Source organism: Amphibalanus amphitrite, unplaced genomic scaffold (genome assembly GCF_019059575.1).
Source record: "Amphibalanus amphitrite isolate SeventyFive unplaced genomic scaffold, NRLGWU_Aamphi_draft 000136F_arrow, whole genome shotgun sequence".
In the NCBI taxonomy this organism is placed as follows: domain Eukaryota; kingdom Metazoa; phylum Arthropoda; class Thecostraca; order Balanomorpha; family Balanidae; genus Amphibalanus; species Amphibalanus amphitrite.
The window spans coordinates 784,932-799,745 of record NW_024881631.1 but is presented as its reverse complement, the minus strand read 5'-3'; the positions used below and the strand labels follow the sequence as shown (position 1 = coordinate 799,745).

The 14,814-nt window shown below is 55.9% G+C and overlaps 1 protein-coding gene across 1 annotated transcript; it reads right to left on the bottom strand.

Moving 5' to 3' along the window:
- Positions 1-2,194: 2,194 nt before the first annotated feature.
- On the bottom strand, positions 2,195-14,466 carry LOC122382300 (blastula protease 10-like). Its single transcript, XM_043367476.1, has 7 exons — positions 14,098-14,466; positions 8,767-8,946; positions 7,486-7,632; positions 6,776-6,895; positions 4,802-5,066; positions 4,054-4,199; positions 2,195-3,118 (listed from the first exon to the last, which is right to left on the bottom strand). Exons 1-7 carry the CDS (start codon positions 14,168-14,170, stop codon positions 3,003-3,005), a joined length of 1,047 nt encoding a protein of 348 aa, XP_043223411.1. The 5' UTR covers positions 14,171-14,466; the 3' UTR covers positions 2,195-3,002.
- Between the last annotated feature and the right edge of the window lie 348 nt (positions 14,467-14,814).

Below are 14,814 nucleotides of genomic sequence, written 5' to 3'. Positions count from 1 at the left end.
CACGGGCGCCGTCACACTCTCGACACGTGGACGGGGTGAGGGCCTTCCTCTGCTGCTTCGCCAGGCGGTCGACCTTGGGAACCCTTACTTGGCGTGAGACCCAGGCGTATGTTTGACAGAAGGCGTCGGCCTTGTCGCCGTCCTTGACTAGGAGGCGTCCTCCGTCTGTGATCCACCTCGATAGTGCACCAGTGCCGACTCCGGGCCGAGCTGAACTCTGAGAGCCGCGCCAAACGTATTCCGCCTAAACCATGTCAACCGGCTTCCCACGGCAACCTGCTCAGGGGCATAAATAAATATTAACCGGCTTCCCAGACCAGAGGTGACGGCGCCTGGGACAACACTCGTAATACGTAATTACATTGCACCCTAGCCTTCCCTGGGCAGCTGGGCTTGTGTTCGTTCGTACATTGTGTGCTCTGTCAATTTGAAGACACGGTATTCAGCTGTCAATGAAATACTACTAGAGGTCACAAAGTGCGCAATCGATGACTATTCTGCGCGACACCTTGGAGCATATGACTGGGATGGCAGCTATGCAGTGTTTTTGATTTGCGGTGATATTGATATGATATGACTAGGCTGCTTTGTCGGATTGAGTGTCCCTGCCTTAGTCACCCTGTGATAACTAGCTTCTACAGTAACTAATGCAAATGCTCGCACGGATGCGGGGATGGGGGGGAGGGTCGATGTATCTGCATAAGTGCCGCCCTCAAAGTGCTGTTTTATTAGTTCATGTTTGCTTTATCTCGGGTCATGGGTGAATTTTCATGGCAAATTACAGTGGTGGCACGAATAGACGCCCGAGATGCTTGAAACATATCCCAACGATGCAGTGTTGTGTGGCTGAAACAGCATTATGGTACTTTTTGAAGTATGCGAGGGGAACTCCCGTTAGAAAATCTGTTTAACCCATTAGTTAAGTTATGCTGCTGCGACAATAGGCCACTGCCCATGTCCTGCCTTCCCTGCTGTGATTGCGCGCTAATGCAATGTTATTTTACTCGTCTAATGGAATGTTGTTCGACTTTTGTTGTACTAGGGTTGACTATTAAGTAATGGAAGTGCCTTAAGCAATTAAACGGGTTTGCACGTGCACACATTATTTAGGTGTCATTTCATGCGCCGATCTTTTTTCTATCCAATGGTGAAGACATGTCCCTAGCTACTTTTTGCTGTAAGCTATCGTCGTTTTCCCAAGAGACCTCCCGAACCTGTGGCGCACCACCTGGCAATGGCCAAAACCGCGCGCCAGCGCCGAGTGCAAGGTCATTAGAGCTCAGTTTGTCGTAGGGAAAAGGCCTACCAATATCAGAAAATTTATTTTCTAAGTGTATGGAGCGACGCAGCCTCCCCACAGACGATATGTATAGGTGGTTTCATCGGTTTGAGAAAGAAAGCGCCGATCAGTCTTCTGGCGGCGTTCAAGGAGTGGGTCAAGACGAGGCTGGAATGGTGTGTGATGCTTGAAGGCGGTTATGTGGAGTAGTGTATGCTGTCATTTATCGTGCCAATGTGTATTGTTTTGATGAAAATATAGAAATTGTCCATTGTGTAGCCATAACAATAAGCCAATAAGCTCTGATGACCTCGCGCTGGCGCTTGGCGCGCGATTTTGGCCATTGCCAGACTCCTTTTTCATGGTGCGCCGCAGGTTCGGGTGGTCTCTTAGGAAAACGACGATAGCTTGGAGCAAGAAGTAGCTAAGGACATGTGGTCTTCACCATTGGATAGAAAAAACATTGGCGCATGAAATGACACCAAGAAAACAAGTGCACGTGCAAAAACGTTTAATTGCTTCAGGCACTTCCATTACTTAATAGTCAACCCTAGTATTTAACTGCTCCGATTGCACGCAATTATGCCCGTCAACAATCGCAATGTTCAGTGAACATTCAGTGTCCATGTGACTACCCTCCACCCTCCCATATAAGCGTAGAGTGCGTGGCGAACTACGATGTCAACAGACGAGGAGTCCTGAAAGACGCGACCCTACCGTCTTTCGGTGGTTTTGATAGGCGGCTGAGTGATGTGGACTTATCAGTCGCGCTACCCTGTCGTTATTTATCGGAGTTGTTTTTACAGTAATTTCTAATTTTATAGAATGTTAATCATTAAATATACCTGTTCAGACGCGTTGGCGTGTTTTTGCGTCCCTCATCGTGCGGTTCATCCAGAGTCTGAGACAGGTGACTATTAAACATCGCTGGTTGTTTTAGACACGAGTTTGTTGAATACAGAGAGGAACAGTCAGCGTACCCCGGTCTGCAGCGGCCGCGGGCAGCCGGCCCCGCGCCAGCCGGGCCGCCTACATTGCACAGGTCTTTTGGGGCGGCGAGGTATCGCGGTAGCGCGTTACACGCACGTCACGTCACGTCACGTTACTCCTCCGCCGCGCCGTCACGAGCCGCGACCTCGCAGCGTCACGCGGCGCCGGACCGCCGCGTCTTCACGGATGGTTCTCCACCCGTCACGGATAACAGTCGATTTCTTCTTCAGTCGCTACAGGCCGCTTTGTGATCGTCACGGACCGTTCTACATCCGTCACGATGTCACGAACTGCGCTGCTGCAGCTGTCACGGCTTGTTCTGCACATGTCACGAACTGTTCTGCATGCGTCACGATGTCCGTCAGTTGCGGAGTTCTGCCGTTCCTCGTCACACGGCTGTGCCTTGGCGAGGTGTATCAGGTCCGGTCACCTCACAGACAGATCGACACGGCTTATATCGCATGGAACTATCCACAACACCGCGAAATGGTAAAACGACACCGGGAACTGGTAATAACACCGACCACGCACTGGTAAACAACACTGGTCTCGGCGCACCGGGCACTGGCGTCCTCTGGGTCCGGCCGGCCGGCCCGGCGGCGGCCGCTCTCGGCTGTCCGGGCGCTGGGCCGGCGCGCCGCCTGTGCCGGCCGGGAGCGCCGTCTGGCGGCCGCCGGCGCCGCCCGGTGTCCCCGTCCACCGTCAGCCGGGCCGGGCGGCGCCAGCAGCGCTCTCAATCGCAGTCGTAAATCTGCTCGAACGTTGCCATGAAGCCTTTGCTGGTGTCTGCCTCGTCCGAGTGAAAGTGGAACTTGATGGCGGTAGCGTCGGGCTGGAACCTGGCCACCCCTGCAGTACGGCAGACGGACACCGGCGTCAGCGAGCTCGGAGAGCGCGGGCGGACGGGGCACCACTCGGTACACACTATGCACACACCAACTCGAAGGAAGAATATGGAACTGACGATGGGTAATGGCGTGCTGTACTGACAGATGACTCAATCCCTGTAATACCCTGTTTACTCCGAGAAAAAGTTCCCGTTCACAACAACCGGTTCAAGAGTTAATGGTAACAAATAAATTACCGGAACAAAGAATGGATACCGCCGGAGGGAGCACAGGATCTTGGTCGGGTGACCTGACCCTGACCTCGGCTGGACAGGAAGTTGCCGGCTGCCGCCGGGTGACGGTTCGGACCGCTCTGCTCCCGGTGCCGGCCGGCGGTTCGGTCCGGTCCGGCGCCGTCCCCCGGCCGGCGGCGGTGACTGATGTCACCGGGAGCCCGGTCACGACTCGGTACTCCGGCAGAGTGTCCGGCAGCAGGGAGACGGGCGGGAGGGAAGAGGGGTAGGAGGCGACCGGGGAGGGAGGGAAGAGGCAGGGAGCATGAGCCGATCGTAAGTGTAGGAGATAATATGACACGACCGGAGAGTGGATGGAAGTAAGCCCATGTAGTCCACAGCCCCACAGGAATCCGCATCGATCTATGAATTTAGGATCGTGGAATGTGCCTAGATCAGGTCAGGGTCGGTAACATCCTAGTGGCCGGGGTGGTCGTGCGGGGGACCGGCCCGGATGTCGCCGGCCGGAGTCGGCTCGCTCCTCCGAGGGGGAGGCGGGTTATGGTCGTGGATCGGGGCCGGATGTCGGCCACCGAGGGAGGGACGGGTGTTCCGAGATCGAGCCCTGCACCGGGAGGCGGACGGAGATGTGTCAGGGAGGTTGTTAGGGTGTGACGTACTAGAAAAGGAAGTGGGTAGGTAATCCACTGGTATCCACACTCACACGAGTACTCGACGGAGCCGCAGAGGTAGCCGCAGCCGGGACAGTGGAAAAAGTCGGTGCACGCGCCGCCGAACGGGGATGTGAACGGCTCCTGGAGCTCGAACACGCGCGACCGCATCCGCACGCCGCACACCAGCGAGTTATTCCTGCCGACAGAAATATATAGTCAGTGTCTGATTTCTGAACACCAGCAAGTTATTCCTGCCGATAAAAATAAAGTCGGTGTCTGCCCGAGTCTGAACACCAGCGAGTTACGATAGAAATCGTCCGTCAGGTCCGGAAAGCAACCCGCAAAGAAAGCACGTAAGCTAACGACTTGATAGTTCCAGCGTAGCTTGTGTTTGGACAATATCTAGCAACCTGCAACGATTGCATCGAGAACACCGCTAGCCGTTCGAGTTTGCGCTCCTTATCTATGTAAGCCCTGGGGATCGAAAGCTGCATGTGATTTACTTTTCAGGCACGCATCGTGAGGGAATCGTTAAGGACCGTATCTGTCACGACCGTATCGGTGCAGGGCCTGTATATAGTTTCAGAGAAGTGCCGGTCACTTTACCTTGAATAAGACCTTGGATATAAAGTGTCCAGTGCAGTTAGCGAATCTGTTACGGGACATGATGCGTGGCAGAATTGCATTAGATCACTTCCGTTCTGCTAGGGTCGCTGCCAGTGGGTCTGGAGTCGACTGGTCCGGCCCCCGAGTCCCCCACCCAGCAGCCCGACACCGGCCGCTAACGGACCCGCTCACCTCTCGAACTCGTAGACGCAGTCGACCTCATTGGGGTAGTTGTTGGGGAAGTAGGGGGTGTTGATGGTGCCCTTCCGGTTGGTGACCTTGGTGTAGCAGAGCGCTCCGCCCGAGCCGGGGATGGCCGTCGGCATGGGGTCGGCGTAGGGCGCGCGGCAGCTCCGCAGCAGCTCGTACCGAATGTGGAAGCCGCTGTGCAGGTTGTAGGTGTCCGAGCGGAACGACAGCCGCAGCGCCGACGAGCCCGGCTGGTACAGAAACTCGTCTGAAATCGGACACAGGAGGGTACGGGTTAAAATCGGACGGCACGCGACTCTCCCGACACTCAGTGAAGGCACAGTGCGGCGAGCGCCGTTCCAACGAGCTCACATATTGTATGAATCTTGTGGCGTTAAACCTGCTCTCTCCCCCCCCCCCCCGTTTCCTTGTCCTCCGCGCCCTGCTAATGGGGAGGGGGGGGGGGAGACCGACGGTTCCTCGCAACTCGCCAACTGAGATCACCATTGAGAACTCTACAAACCGCCGCTGCAAACCAGATTGGCTGTACCAGTAGGTACGGCAATCTAGATCTGCATACACTGCATTTAGCTCTAGTGCTTAAGTCAGCCTGCCCGGGCTGAAACGGGTTTCCGTATATGCACCGGAGTATAAGTTTTAGCTGGAGATGTTTTGATTTGACCCGGTGCGGAGGCACGTCTCCGCAGTACGAGCTCTGTGCATCAATCACCGGTACAGAGACGGGCAGGAATGTCTCCGTCCTCAGCAGAACCGAGCCGGCGCTCGTCCCGACTTTTTGCCGCTCGGCTCGGATAATTTGTCAGCGGGACGTTTTCCCGATCGGCGGCCGTCAGTCCCGTGCAGAGCGCTGTAGACCGACAGACGGGCCGAGACGGACCGAGATGGTCAGAGACGAGCCGATGGATAGACCGGGAGACGGGTCAAGAGGGAGAGACGGAGACGGATGGAGGGATAGACCGAGAGACGGAGTAGGAGACGGATATTGGGACAAACGGCGGACCGAGAGATGGACGACCGAGAGGCGGAGAGACGGACCGAAAGACGGACCGGGAGATGGACCCAGAGAGACGGACCGGGAGACACGGATCGGGAAACGGGCCGAGAGACGGACCGAGCTCCGGGCTACAGACCGGGAGACGGCTTGGGGGAGCTGCCACGGAATGCATCTCCACGGAAAGTCCGGCTGCACCTCGAGATCTGTGCAGATCGGACCACACGACCCAATTTGTTGAAAAACTCCAGTTGTTCTCTGCTCGGATTCTCGAGTCTCCCCGAAAGTCTCGGCAACTGGGCTGTGGTCTCGGCTGGCCCGGAGTGGCCGGACAGAAGGTCAGGTGGACTGCTACGCCCTTTCACTAGCGTCTGACTGCCGCCAGTCGGTCGATAAGGGTACCAACTACCCTCCGGATACTCTGCAACGGGCGGTGCCGGCCGTAAATCGCCACTGTTCCGACATAGCGTCTGACGGGTCGGGGGCTCACCCGAATGAACCGGTGACCATTGCACTGCGTGATGTAGTGCCTCACCACGGTGCCAGACCTCAGGCAGTGCCTCATTACGGCGTCAGGTCAGCGCAGCAGTTCCCCTTCGCTTATATGGCAAACAACGACGGCGAACGGGAGCGCAGTGGGCACATTCAACTTAGTCACTACTACTACTGAGAGTCCCCGCCCTCAGCAATCTCCGCTCCCGACAGCAGGGCTCGTGACGGCCGTAGTGGCCAGCAGCAGAGGTGGACAGGCGGTGAAGAACTCCCGAGGACACGGGACAGACCCCGAAGCTGGGTTTGATATGGTGAACGAACGTGTCTGATTTTCTAAGAATCTACGTGACTGAAAACATTACCATTCCCCATCACGACAAAGACTCGGACCTCGGTCAGACGCCAGTCAGGCTCTGGTCCTCTCTGTTATAGTCGGGTGGACCCGGTCAGAGTCCGACTCCCAGTCTACTCACGGACGGTGCCGGTCAGGTTGCCGCACATCCTGGCGCCCTTCTCGGGCACACAGTACTCGGCGGCCAGCCAGTCGCGCTGGCAGAACGGCTCCATCGAGCCCTCAACATCGAAATGGTCGACTGCGGAACGTACAGAACACTCGTCAAAATGGTCGACTACAAGCACACAGACCAGCAGTCAAAATGGTCCATTGCAAATACACAGGGACGGGCAGCAGTGTCGGCATGGGCGTAACAGATATATCGATTTCTTTAACTGGATGCACAGGTGCTCCTGGACCTTCTAATTCTGGAAACATTCCAATGTCGCATTCTTTTTGCGTTGATTTAACGTTTAGCAGGAGATGGGTTTGTTGATTCTACCTTACCGGGCTCTGCATGAATATCTACTTTGCTCTCGTTCCATATTCATCACCGATGCCTGCCTTTAAAGGTCGAAGCTTGGACTAGCCAATTATCATAGCTACTCATGCTTCCTTATTCGGCTTAAGCATTTCATATTCGACGCATCTGCTTAGCACCATGATTCATCGCAATGCATGTGGTCATTTGCATGCCTCATTGGATTAAGACGGTATTGATGTGTTCTGTAACTTGTGTCGTTTTTGACGAAAAACTGAAATGTCACCGTCGATACCCATTTTGCTGGTAGGTCCAGGGTACTCACAGTAGAGTTTGACGCCGCAGTAGGGTAGGTCCAGGGTACTCACAGTAGAGTTTGACGCCGCAGTAGGAGTCGTCCGGCCGCTGGATGTCGTAGCAGCACTCTGTGTTGGCTGGGTACGGCGCCGGGTAATCCTGAGACTCTATGACGCCCTTGAGGCCCGAGTAGCGCTGCACGCAGCCCTGGAATATCGCTGAAACAGGCCGGGAGCGCCGCGCTCAGAGCCAGCGATATGTGTCGGCGGCTCGTGCGACATGGCTACTGGGCGGTGCAGACGGCAGCCGCGGTTCGACGACCCGGCTCGCGGCCAGATGATTTCAGAAACCACTCAGCTCGAGTGCTCACTCGACTCGGAATAATGCCCGATCTTCATGGTTGCTGGACGCGTCGCATTAGGATGCATCGCAGGAGCCTCTGTATTCCAGTCGAGGCGACCAAACGCAATAAATATGCAGCTCATTTGGTGCTGTGATGCTCTAAACTACACAATTGGCGTTTGTCCAAAGTGAGCGTCGCAGGTGACTGGGCGGTCCGGTTAAAGGGACCCTCCCACCTTCAAAAAAGTTAATGAATTGGCATGAAAGTGATATCCCTTGGTTCAGAAAGAGCGAAAACGAATATCTACCAAATTTCACCGAAAAATATTCACTGGTTTTCAAGATATTAGGCTTTTACTTTTGTTTACTTTTTGGGATCTCCCCTGTTACTAGCGACTTTATTTGGAAGCAATAATTTGGCAGCCTTAAAGTGCGGCAGACGTTGCGCGCAAAGCAGCGTATACCACCACGTGTTAACGATGGTTTTAGTCTAAGATTTAAAAATCGTTAGATCTCCGCTGACGTCACAAATTCTAAGGGGGCATTCCAATGCATTAGCCCCTTAGAATCCGAAAACTGCAAGTTTGAAATTCCATATCTTCGAATTAAAGCATTTTTCGATGTTGTGAGTGCCCAAACCGGTATTTGCAGGCCATGGCCACCAATTTGGCTATCTCAACTCAAAACTAATGTTAAGGTGGGAGTGTCCCTTTAAACAGGGATGTAAACAGCCCGTCCTGGCGCAGCGCTGCTAGATCCGTGACATGAGCAGCCTACGTTACAACTGGGTGGCCTTAGGGACGATGTTTATTGTTGCCACTCTTGCCAATATGAGACATTTTGTTCCGTGCATTATAATTTCAAATCCATTACAAAAACACGTAGGTAACCTATAAACATATTCGCAATCGGATAGCCATATAGACTGTCAGTAACGGCCGCGGCCCGTCGCCCTGAGCTGAGGGGCGGAGAGGCCGCCAAGGCCGTTCATTTTCCCGCCGGACACCCACCTCTGTAGTCGACGCAGTCCTCGCAGCGGCAGTGGCTGTCCGAGTTGCCGCAGTAGCCGAAGTCGGAGCAGCACGGCCGCTCGCTGCGCTTATCGCACGTGGACGGCTCACCATTGGCCAGGGGGAAGCTGTGGCCGCACCGGCCGTCCAATCGCCAGGTGGGCTGTGCCAGACCGCACCCTGGACGGGCAGACCGGTACAGGGTCAGAAGGCAGACAAGCAGAAGGGCACAGTCAACGGCGCGGTGAAACACAGAACGAGATCCGTAAGCAGCCGCAGGGTTACCGGGCGGTTGGCTCCAAGACAGCTTTCAACTATTTTAAAACAAAGCCAGTGAAATATTACTTAACTTACCAACTCCCCGTCTATGTTTATTGCTAATAAAGTTACGTAAACTAATTAAACACGCCTACAGGAAAACGATGACAAATTTTCGGGAAGTTGCATTTCACGAGTAGAAATCGCGTTTTTCGGTCGTAATGATTGGCGTGCCGAGACTGTCAGGCGAGTGCAGGTGCTTTACAATCGGCAGAGCGGCAGAGATAAGCATCAGAACCATGTAAGTGACGATTCCACGCGATCGTTTATCAAGTGGCGCACCATTCAAGCCGTGTTACAAGACCCGTGAGCACAGTTCATCGATCTCCGGAGGGTGTTTGTAAACACACTGGGAGCCGAACCCCAGAGCCGCCGCCGCCGCCCGGTGACAGGGACGGCCGTAACCGGCCACCGCGCCGCTCCCGTCGCAGCTGCGCCTTATTTGGATGACCTTCTACGATCGCGTCGAGTACACTTCCATGAAGACTCGACGTACTCAAGTAGCTTTACTACGAAGGCACTGACCGAATGAGACAGCGATTTCGGTCCTGGCGCGTGCGTGGAATCGCCAATGCCGGCGGCGGCGGCGGCGGCGGACTCAGTGTAGGACGGCGGACGGCGGGGTCTGGTGAGCGGACCCGGCGCGCCGGGCCGCGATGTGGACCACGTCAGCGCGCCGCCGGCGGCGCTGCACTTATGTAGATGTGCTCAGAACGGGTATCTGGCCGAGCCGGGCGGGACAGACAGCTGCACCGCTGGTGGGTTGCGACATGGACGGAGCCACCGGAGACGGCTCCGCGGTGGCTGCTCCGATGGATCCTCACGGGTACCCGGACCGGGCACTGTTCCAATGGACAATGGTCAGTACTCGATCGGTCTTACGCGAGCAGTGAACACCGTTCCCGGCTGAGTTATGCTCGAGTTACCGAGCTCAGAGATGTCCCAGCATCCCCGACTCATTTCGCACTGGAGAGAGATAACGATCGGATCCTACCGGATCGGACTCCCGTGCGGTTGTCCGTCGTATTCGCGGAGCTATTTACCCTTGCCGCTCTACGCGTCTCTTCATCACCGCACGCTTGGCGTGTGAGACACCTCCGGGCCAGCTTCCGTGAGCGGCCTGCTCTGGGCCACGGGTCCCGGTATGTCAGCCATTGTGACGACTCCAGAGCGACACCTTCTGTCACCCCTGGCACTCCTCCGGAAGGTTCACTCGTTCCCTCAGCCGTCCTCAGTTCCAGATCCGAGCTGCTCCGCTCCTTATCACCCCCGAACAGCCATTGTCTACCCATTCACAGTCCATAAGAGCTCCATTCTCCTCCACCTGCTGCGACAGGGCACGCCTCCTATAGTCTCCCTCTGTCGTCAGCTGTGCCGGCGGGGGACCTCAGGCGGGCCGCCCGCTGTGTACACATGTACCGACACACCCCGTCACGGACCACCTGCCGGCGGGGCGGGCGGGGCGCGGACCGCAGCGCCAGACTCTCTGTCGCCGCTCCTCGCCAGCTGCGGAGGGCTGCGAGCCGAGCTCAGGGAGTGGCCGTCTGTTAGACGGCGACGCCCCCGAGGAGCATCCATTACATACAGCTGGCAGCGGCCGTCTGCGACGGGCGGGCCCCCGGCCGGCCGGTACACAGAGAGCAGCGGCGGCGGTCCGGACAGCAGCGGGCAGCGGCGTCCACTACCACGGGCTGGGCTCCCGTACCCCGTGTGTGTGTGTACCGGCCGACCTGTGGTGACCTTGGCACCCTGGCCTCTCGCAGACGGCCAGAATGCAGCTGTCAGTAATCTTGTATGCAGCTGAGGTGCAAGCCGCCCACGCCCTTCCGCTTAGTTGTGGCCGCTGTGTGATCCTGCTGACGGAAACGACGCACCTGTTCCGCCCATCCGGGCCTCAGTCACTGCCGACCGCTTACCACGTGGAAGCTACGCCTCTGTGTGCCTTTCCAAACAATAAAACGATGGGAACGATTGAACGATTGGTGGACTGTGTGTGATTGTGGTCTCCAAGAGCTTTGGTGTTAGTGTATTGTGTGCTATTGCAGTCTCCAGTAGGTCTGGTGTTAGTGTATTGTGTATCATTGCAGTCTTTAGCAGGTTTGGTGTTAGTGTATTGTGCATCATTGCAGTCTTCGGAAGGTCTGGTGTTAGTGTGTTGTGTATCATTGCAGTCTCCTGGGGGTCTGGTGTTAGTGTATTGTGTATCATTGCAGTTTCCGGCAGGTCCGGTGTTAGTGTGTTGTGCATCATTGCAGTCTCCAGTACGTCTGGTGTTAGTGTATTGTGTATCATTGCAGTTTCCGGCAGGTCCGGTGTTAGTATATTGTGTATCATTGCAGTCTCCGGAAGGTCTGGTGCTAGTGTATTGTGTATCATTGCAGTCTCCAGCAGGTCCGGTGTTGAGTGTATTGTGTATCATTGCAGTCTCCAGTACGTCTGGTGTTAGTGTATTGTGTATCAGTGCAGTCTCCAGCAGGTCCGATGTTAGTGTACATATTTGTACCATTGCAGTCTCCAGCAGGTCCGGTGTTAGTGTATTGTGTATCATTGCAGTCTCCAGCAGGTTTGGTGTTAGTGTGTTGTGTATCGTCGCAGTCTCCAGTCGGTCCAGTGCTAGTGTACCGTATGCCACTGCAGTCTCCAAACGGCCTGATGTTAGTGTACTGTGATCCACTGCAGTCTCCAGTAAGTCTGAACTGGTGTTATTGTACTATGTAGGTAAGGTACACGATTGCAGTCCAGTGTTAGTGTTCTATGTGCGATTGCAGTCTCCAGTGTCAGTGTTCTGTGTGCGATTGCAGTCTCAAGTGGGTCTGGCGTTGGTGTTCTGCAGTCTTTAATATGCCTGGCGGTGTACGATTGCAATTTCGTCCAGTAGTTAAATGTTAGTGTACTCTGTACGATTGCTGTTTCTGGTGTTAGTGTTCTGTGTGCGATTGCAGTCTCAAGTGGTTGCAAATATAGGTAGGGTAATAGAGTAGCTTTTTACTTGAATAGAAGTCCTCTTACAAGCCAATCATCGCGCAAGTATTTGCAATAGGTGTGCTATTGGCTTTGTACCATGTGTTGCCGGAGAAATGTCATGCTCTAATTAGAGGACAAGGACACGTCCCTTATTATACTTTCCTTTAGCCTACATATAAACATATTCCCTCGTTTACAGCTTACGATCGTCATAATGGGCCACAAATTGAGTTAGTAGCCAGTGGTTATGAGCGTCAGGCGGCGGTGTAGTGCCGTAACTATGTTTTATCGCTCACGATGTGGCAGCGATCGGCAATAATCTCCACTCAACAAACCATTAACGCCATCAGGACGCCAGCCTAATCGGCGGATTGTCACGTTTTCTGACAGCCCTGACCGCAGCCTGCAGGAACGGGCCTGACCCGGTGATGGACCGGTTTCAGAGCAGACGTGTCGTCCCAGTCAGCTCTCCCGGGTGAGGTGAACTATTTTTACAATCGGGTGCCAATGAGCTGTGTTGAACGGCCATAGCCTGCGGCCAGTGCATTCCTCCGGCCGGTGACGGAGGCCGGCGTACCAGCAACCAATCACGGCCTCGCTCTCACACCAAACGACCAATCAGTGCCGCCGAGACACGGCGACGCCGGCACTATTGGCAAGGTCGTCTGCAGCTGCCCGGTGACACGGCAGGTCGGGGCGCCATACCCGGGTAATATAGTCGTTCGGCTCTCCGTGGAGTCGGCGGTCGGCGGGTGCCTCGGACGGCCCTCCGCCGCGCGCGGCGCCGGCAGAGCGGCCGTCTGCCGTGATTATCTGAGCTCCATCAGCCCCCGTTTGACCGGTGCCGCGCGCCGACCGCCGCCGAGGACAGCAGGCCAGCCTTGAGCGCCGCCGCCGACCGGGCGCCCCGTGTCCGCTGGAGCCCGTCGGCCGGCCTCCGTCCCACTGATATCGAACCCTCTGTGCTGATCTGCATACTCCTATTACATTAATTACACCGCTAATAGTCATTCCCATACGGTAGCCGATCTCACAGCAAAGAACAACTCTATTATGTAACCGTCCGCTGCGTCGCTGGCTTTATGTAAGGTAACGCGTCGCACCGTTCCGAAGAACGACTCACGGCCGACTGTAATGAGCGTGGACCCCTCCCTGGAGGCCGGAGGACCCCTCCCCCGTGAACGCTCGTGATGAGTGCAGGCCAGGGCACTGGACTGCTCTGTTTGCTGGTCGCTGGGCCGGGAGCATCGCCCGGCCGTGCTGTGAACGACCCGCGGTGGTCGGGCGGGCGGGGCCCCAGCAGACCCATAAATCGGGCCGACGTACTGCCGAACCAACACCTCCAAAAACGGCAGCCCCGGCCACGAGGAGGTGGGACAATGATAAATGTAAGCTCTGCTACGGCAGTGACTGCGCTTCATGGAGCGCCATTAGATGGCTAAAGTGGATGCTGGCTGAGAGGATAAAACACGTAACTAATATTTGAAGTTCTTTCTTGCTTATACCAATTCAAAAAGGAGCGGATGAAATCAAAAATGAATTTTTGCTAATTTTGTTTGATTCTTGGGTTACTTGCAATTACACCGTACCATAAATGCCACAGACCTTTGTCAATGCGGATACAGCGTCAATTAAGCAATGGTGATGCGAAAAAGGCTGGCTTATTAAAAAAAAAAAAACACTAACGGTAGTATCGGGAGGCGCTTATGACACAATATTTGACAGGTTTAGTACTTAGTTCAAAATATTTAGACGAAACGGGTTATTCGAAACTGAATACCTACTTCAGAAACGACCAGTGGGATTAAAAGACGATGAATGCGCGTTATGAGCTAGCTCTCTGCAATGTTTATCACGGCGTCCCTCCGCCCTCATACCTGCGCTACCCCACCCGCGCGCACGTCTCTCGGCTGGTGCGATTACGAGTATGTGGGCCGGCCCGTCCTCGGCTACCACTCGGTACACGTAGTGAATGGCAGATTTGATAAGGCGGGCCCCTCGGGTGCAATGGAGCGCGGTCGGGGCCGCCGTACGGCCACATCATCTCACCTGCTGCCGTGAAGGTCACACACAGCGCGGCCAGCGTCCAGCAGTGCAGCAGCAGCTCCAGTGTCCGCGCCATGGCCGCCGCTGGCCGAGTGCCGCCTCCTCAGCCGGCCGGTCACCGGAGCACCCAGCGGCACGCACCGAGCGCCGGCACTCGGCTGATCTGACCCGCTGACCGGTCAGACAGTCCTGAGCGACACTGACCGCAGCACGACTCCGTGGGGCGTGGGAGCAGAGGGGCGCGTCCCTGCTCGGCTGGCCTCCTGCTGTCAGTCAGCTGTCAGTCTCGGTCTCCCCTCTCGGTCACAGTTGCGCCGACACGCTTCCCTCACCGGAGACCAGCTCTCGAGACACGACCTCTCGGCGGGACGTCTCGGCACCGACTGCCGGCCGCCGCCGCCGCCGCCGAGCAGGGGCGCCCGGCACGTGCGAACGCTACGGACCGGCGCCGCGGGGACGGGGGGGGGGAGGGGGGCTGACGACCGACACCGACACACCGAGACATTGACGGCAGGGTTCGCGCACTCGGATGATCTCATATGTGGCGGATTTCGCGGAAGACGAGTGCAGCTCAGGGCACGTCACACGCAGACAGATTAGTGGAACAACCCAGCCCAGCGCGTCGGTATTAGTGGATCCATGCGGAAGTACCTATACTCTGAAATCGGATTTTACCAGCTAGGCCGGAGTATTTCCAAGTAACGTCGCGTGCCTCCTTGA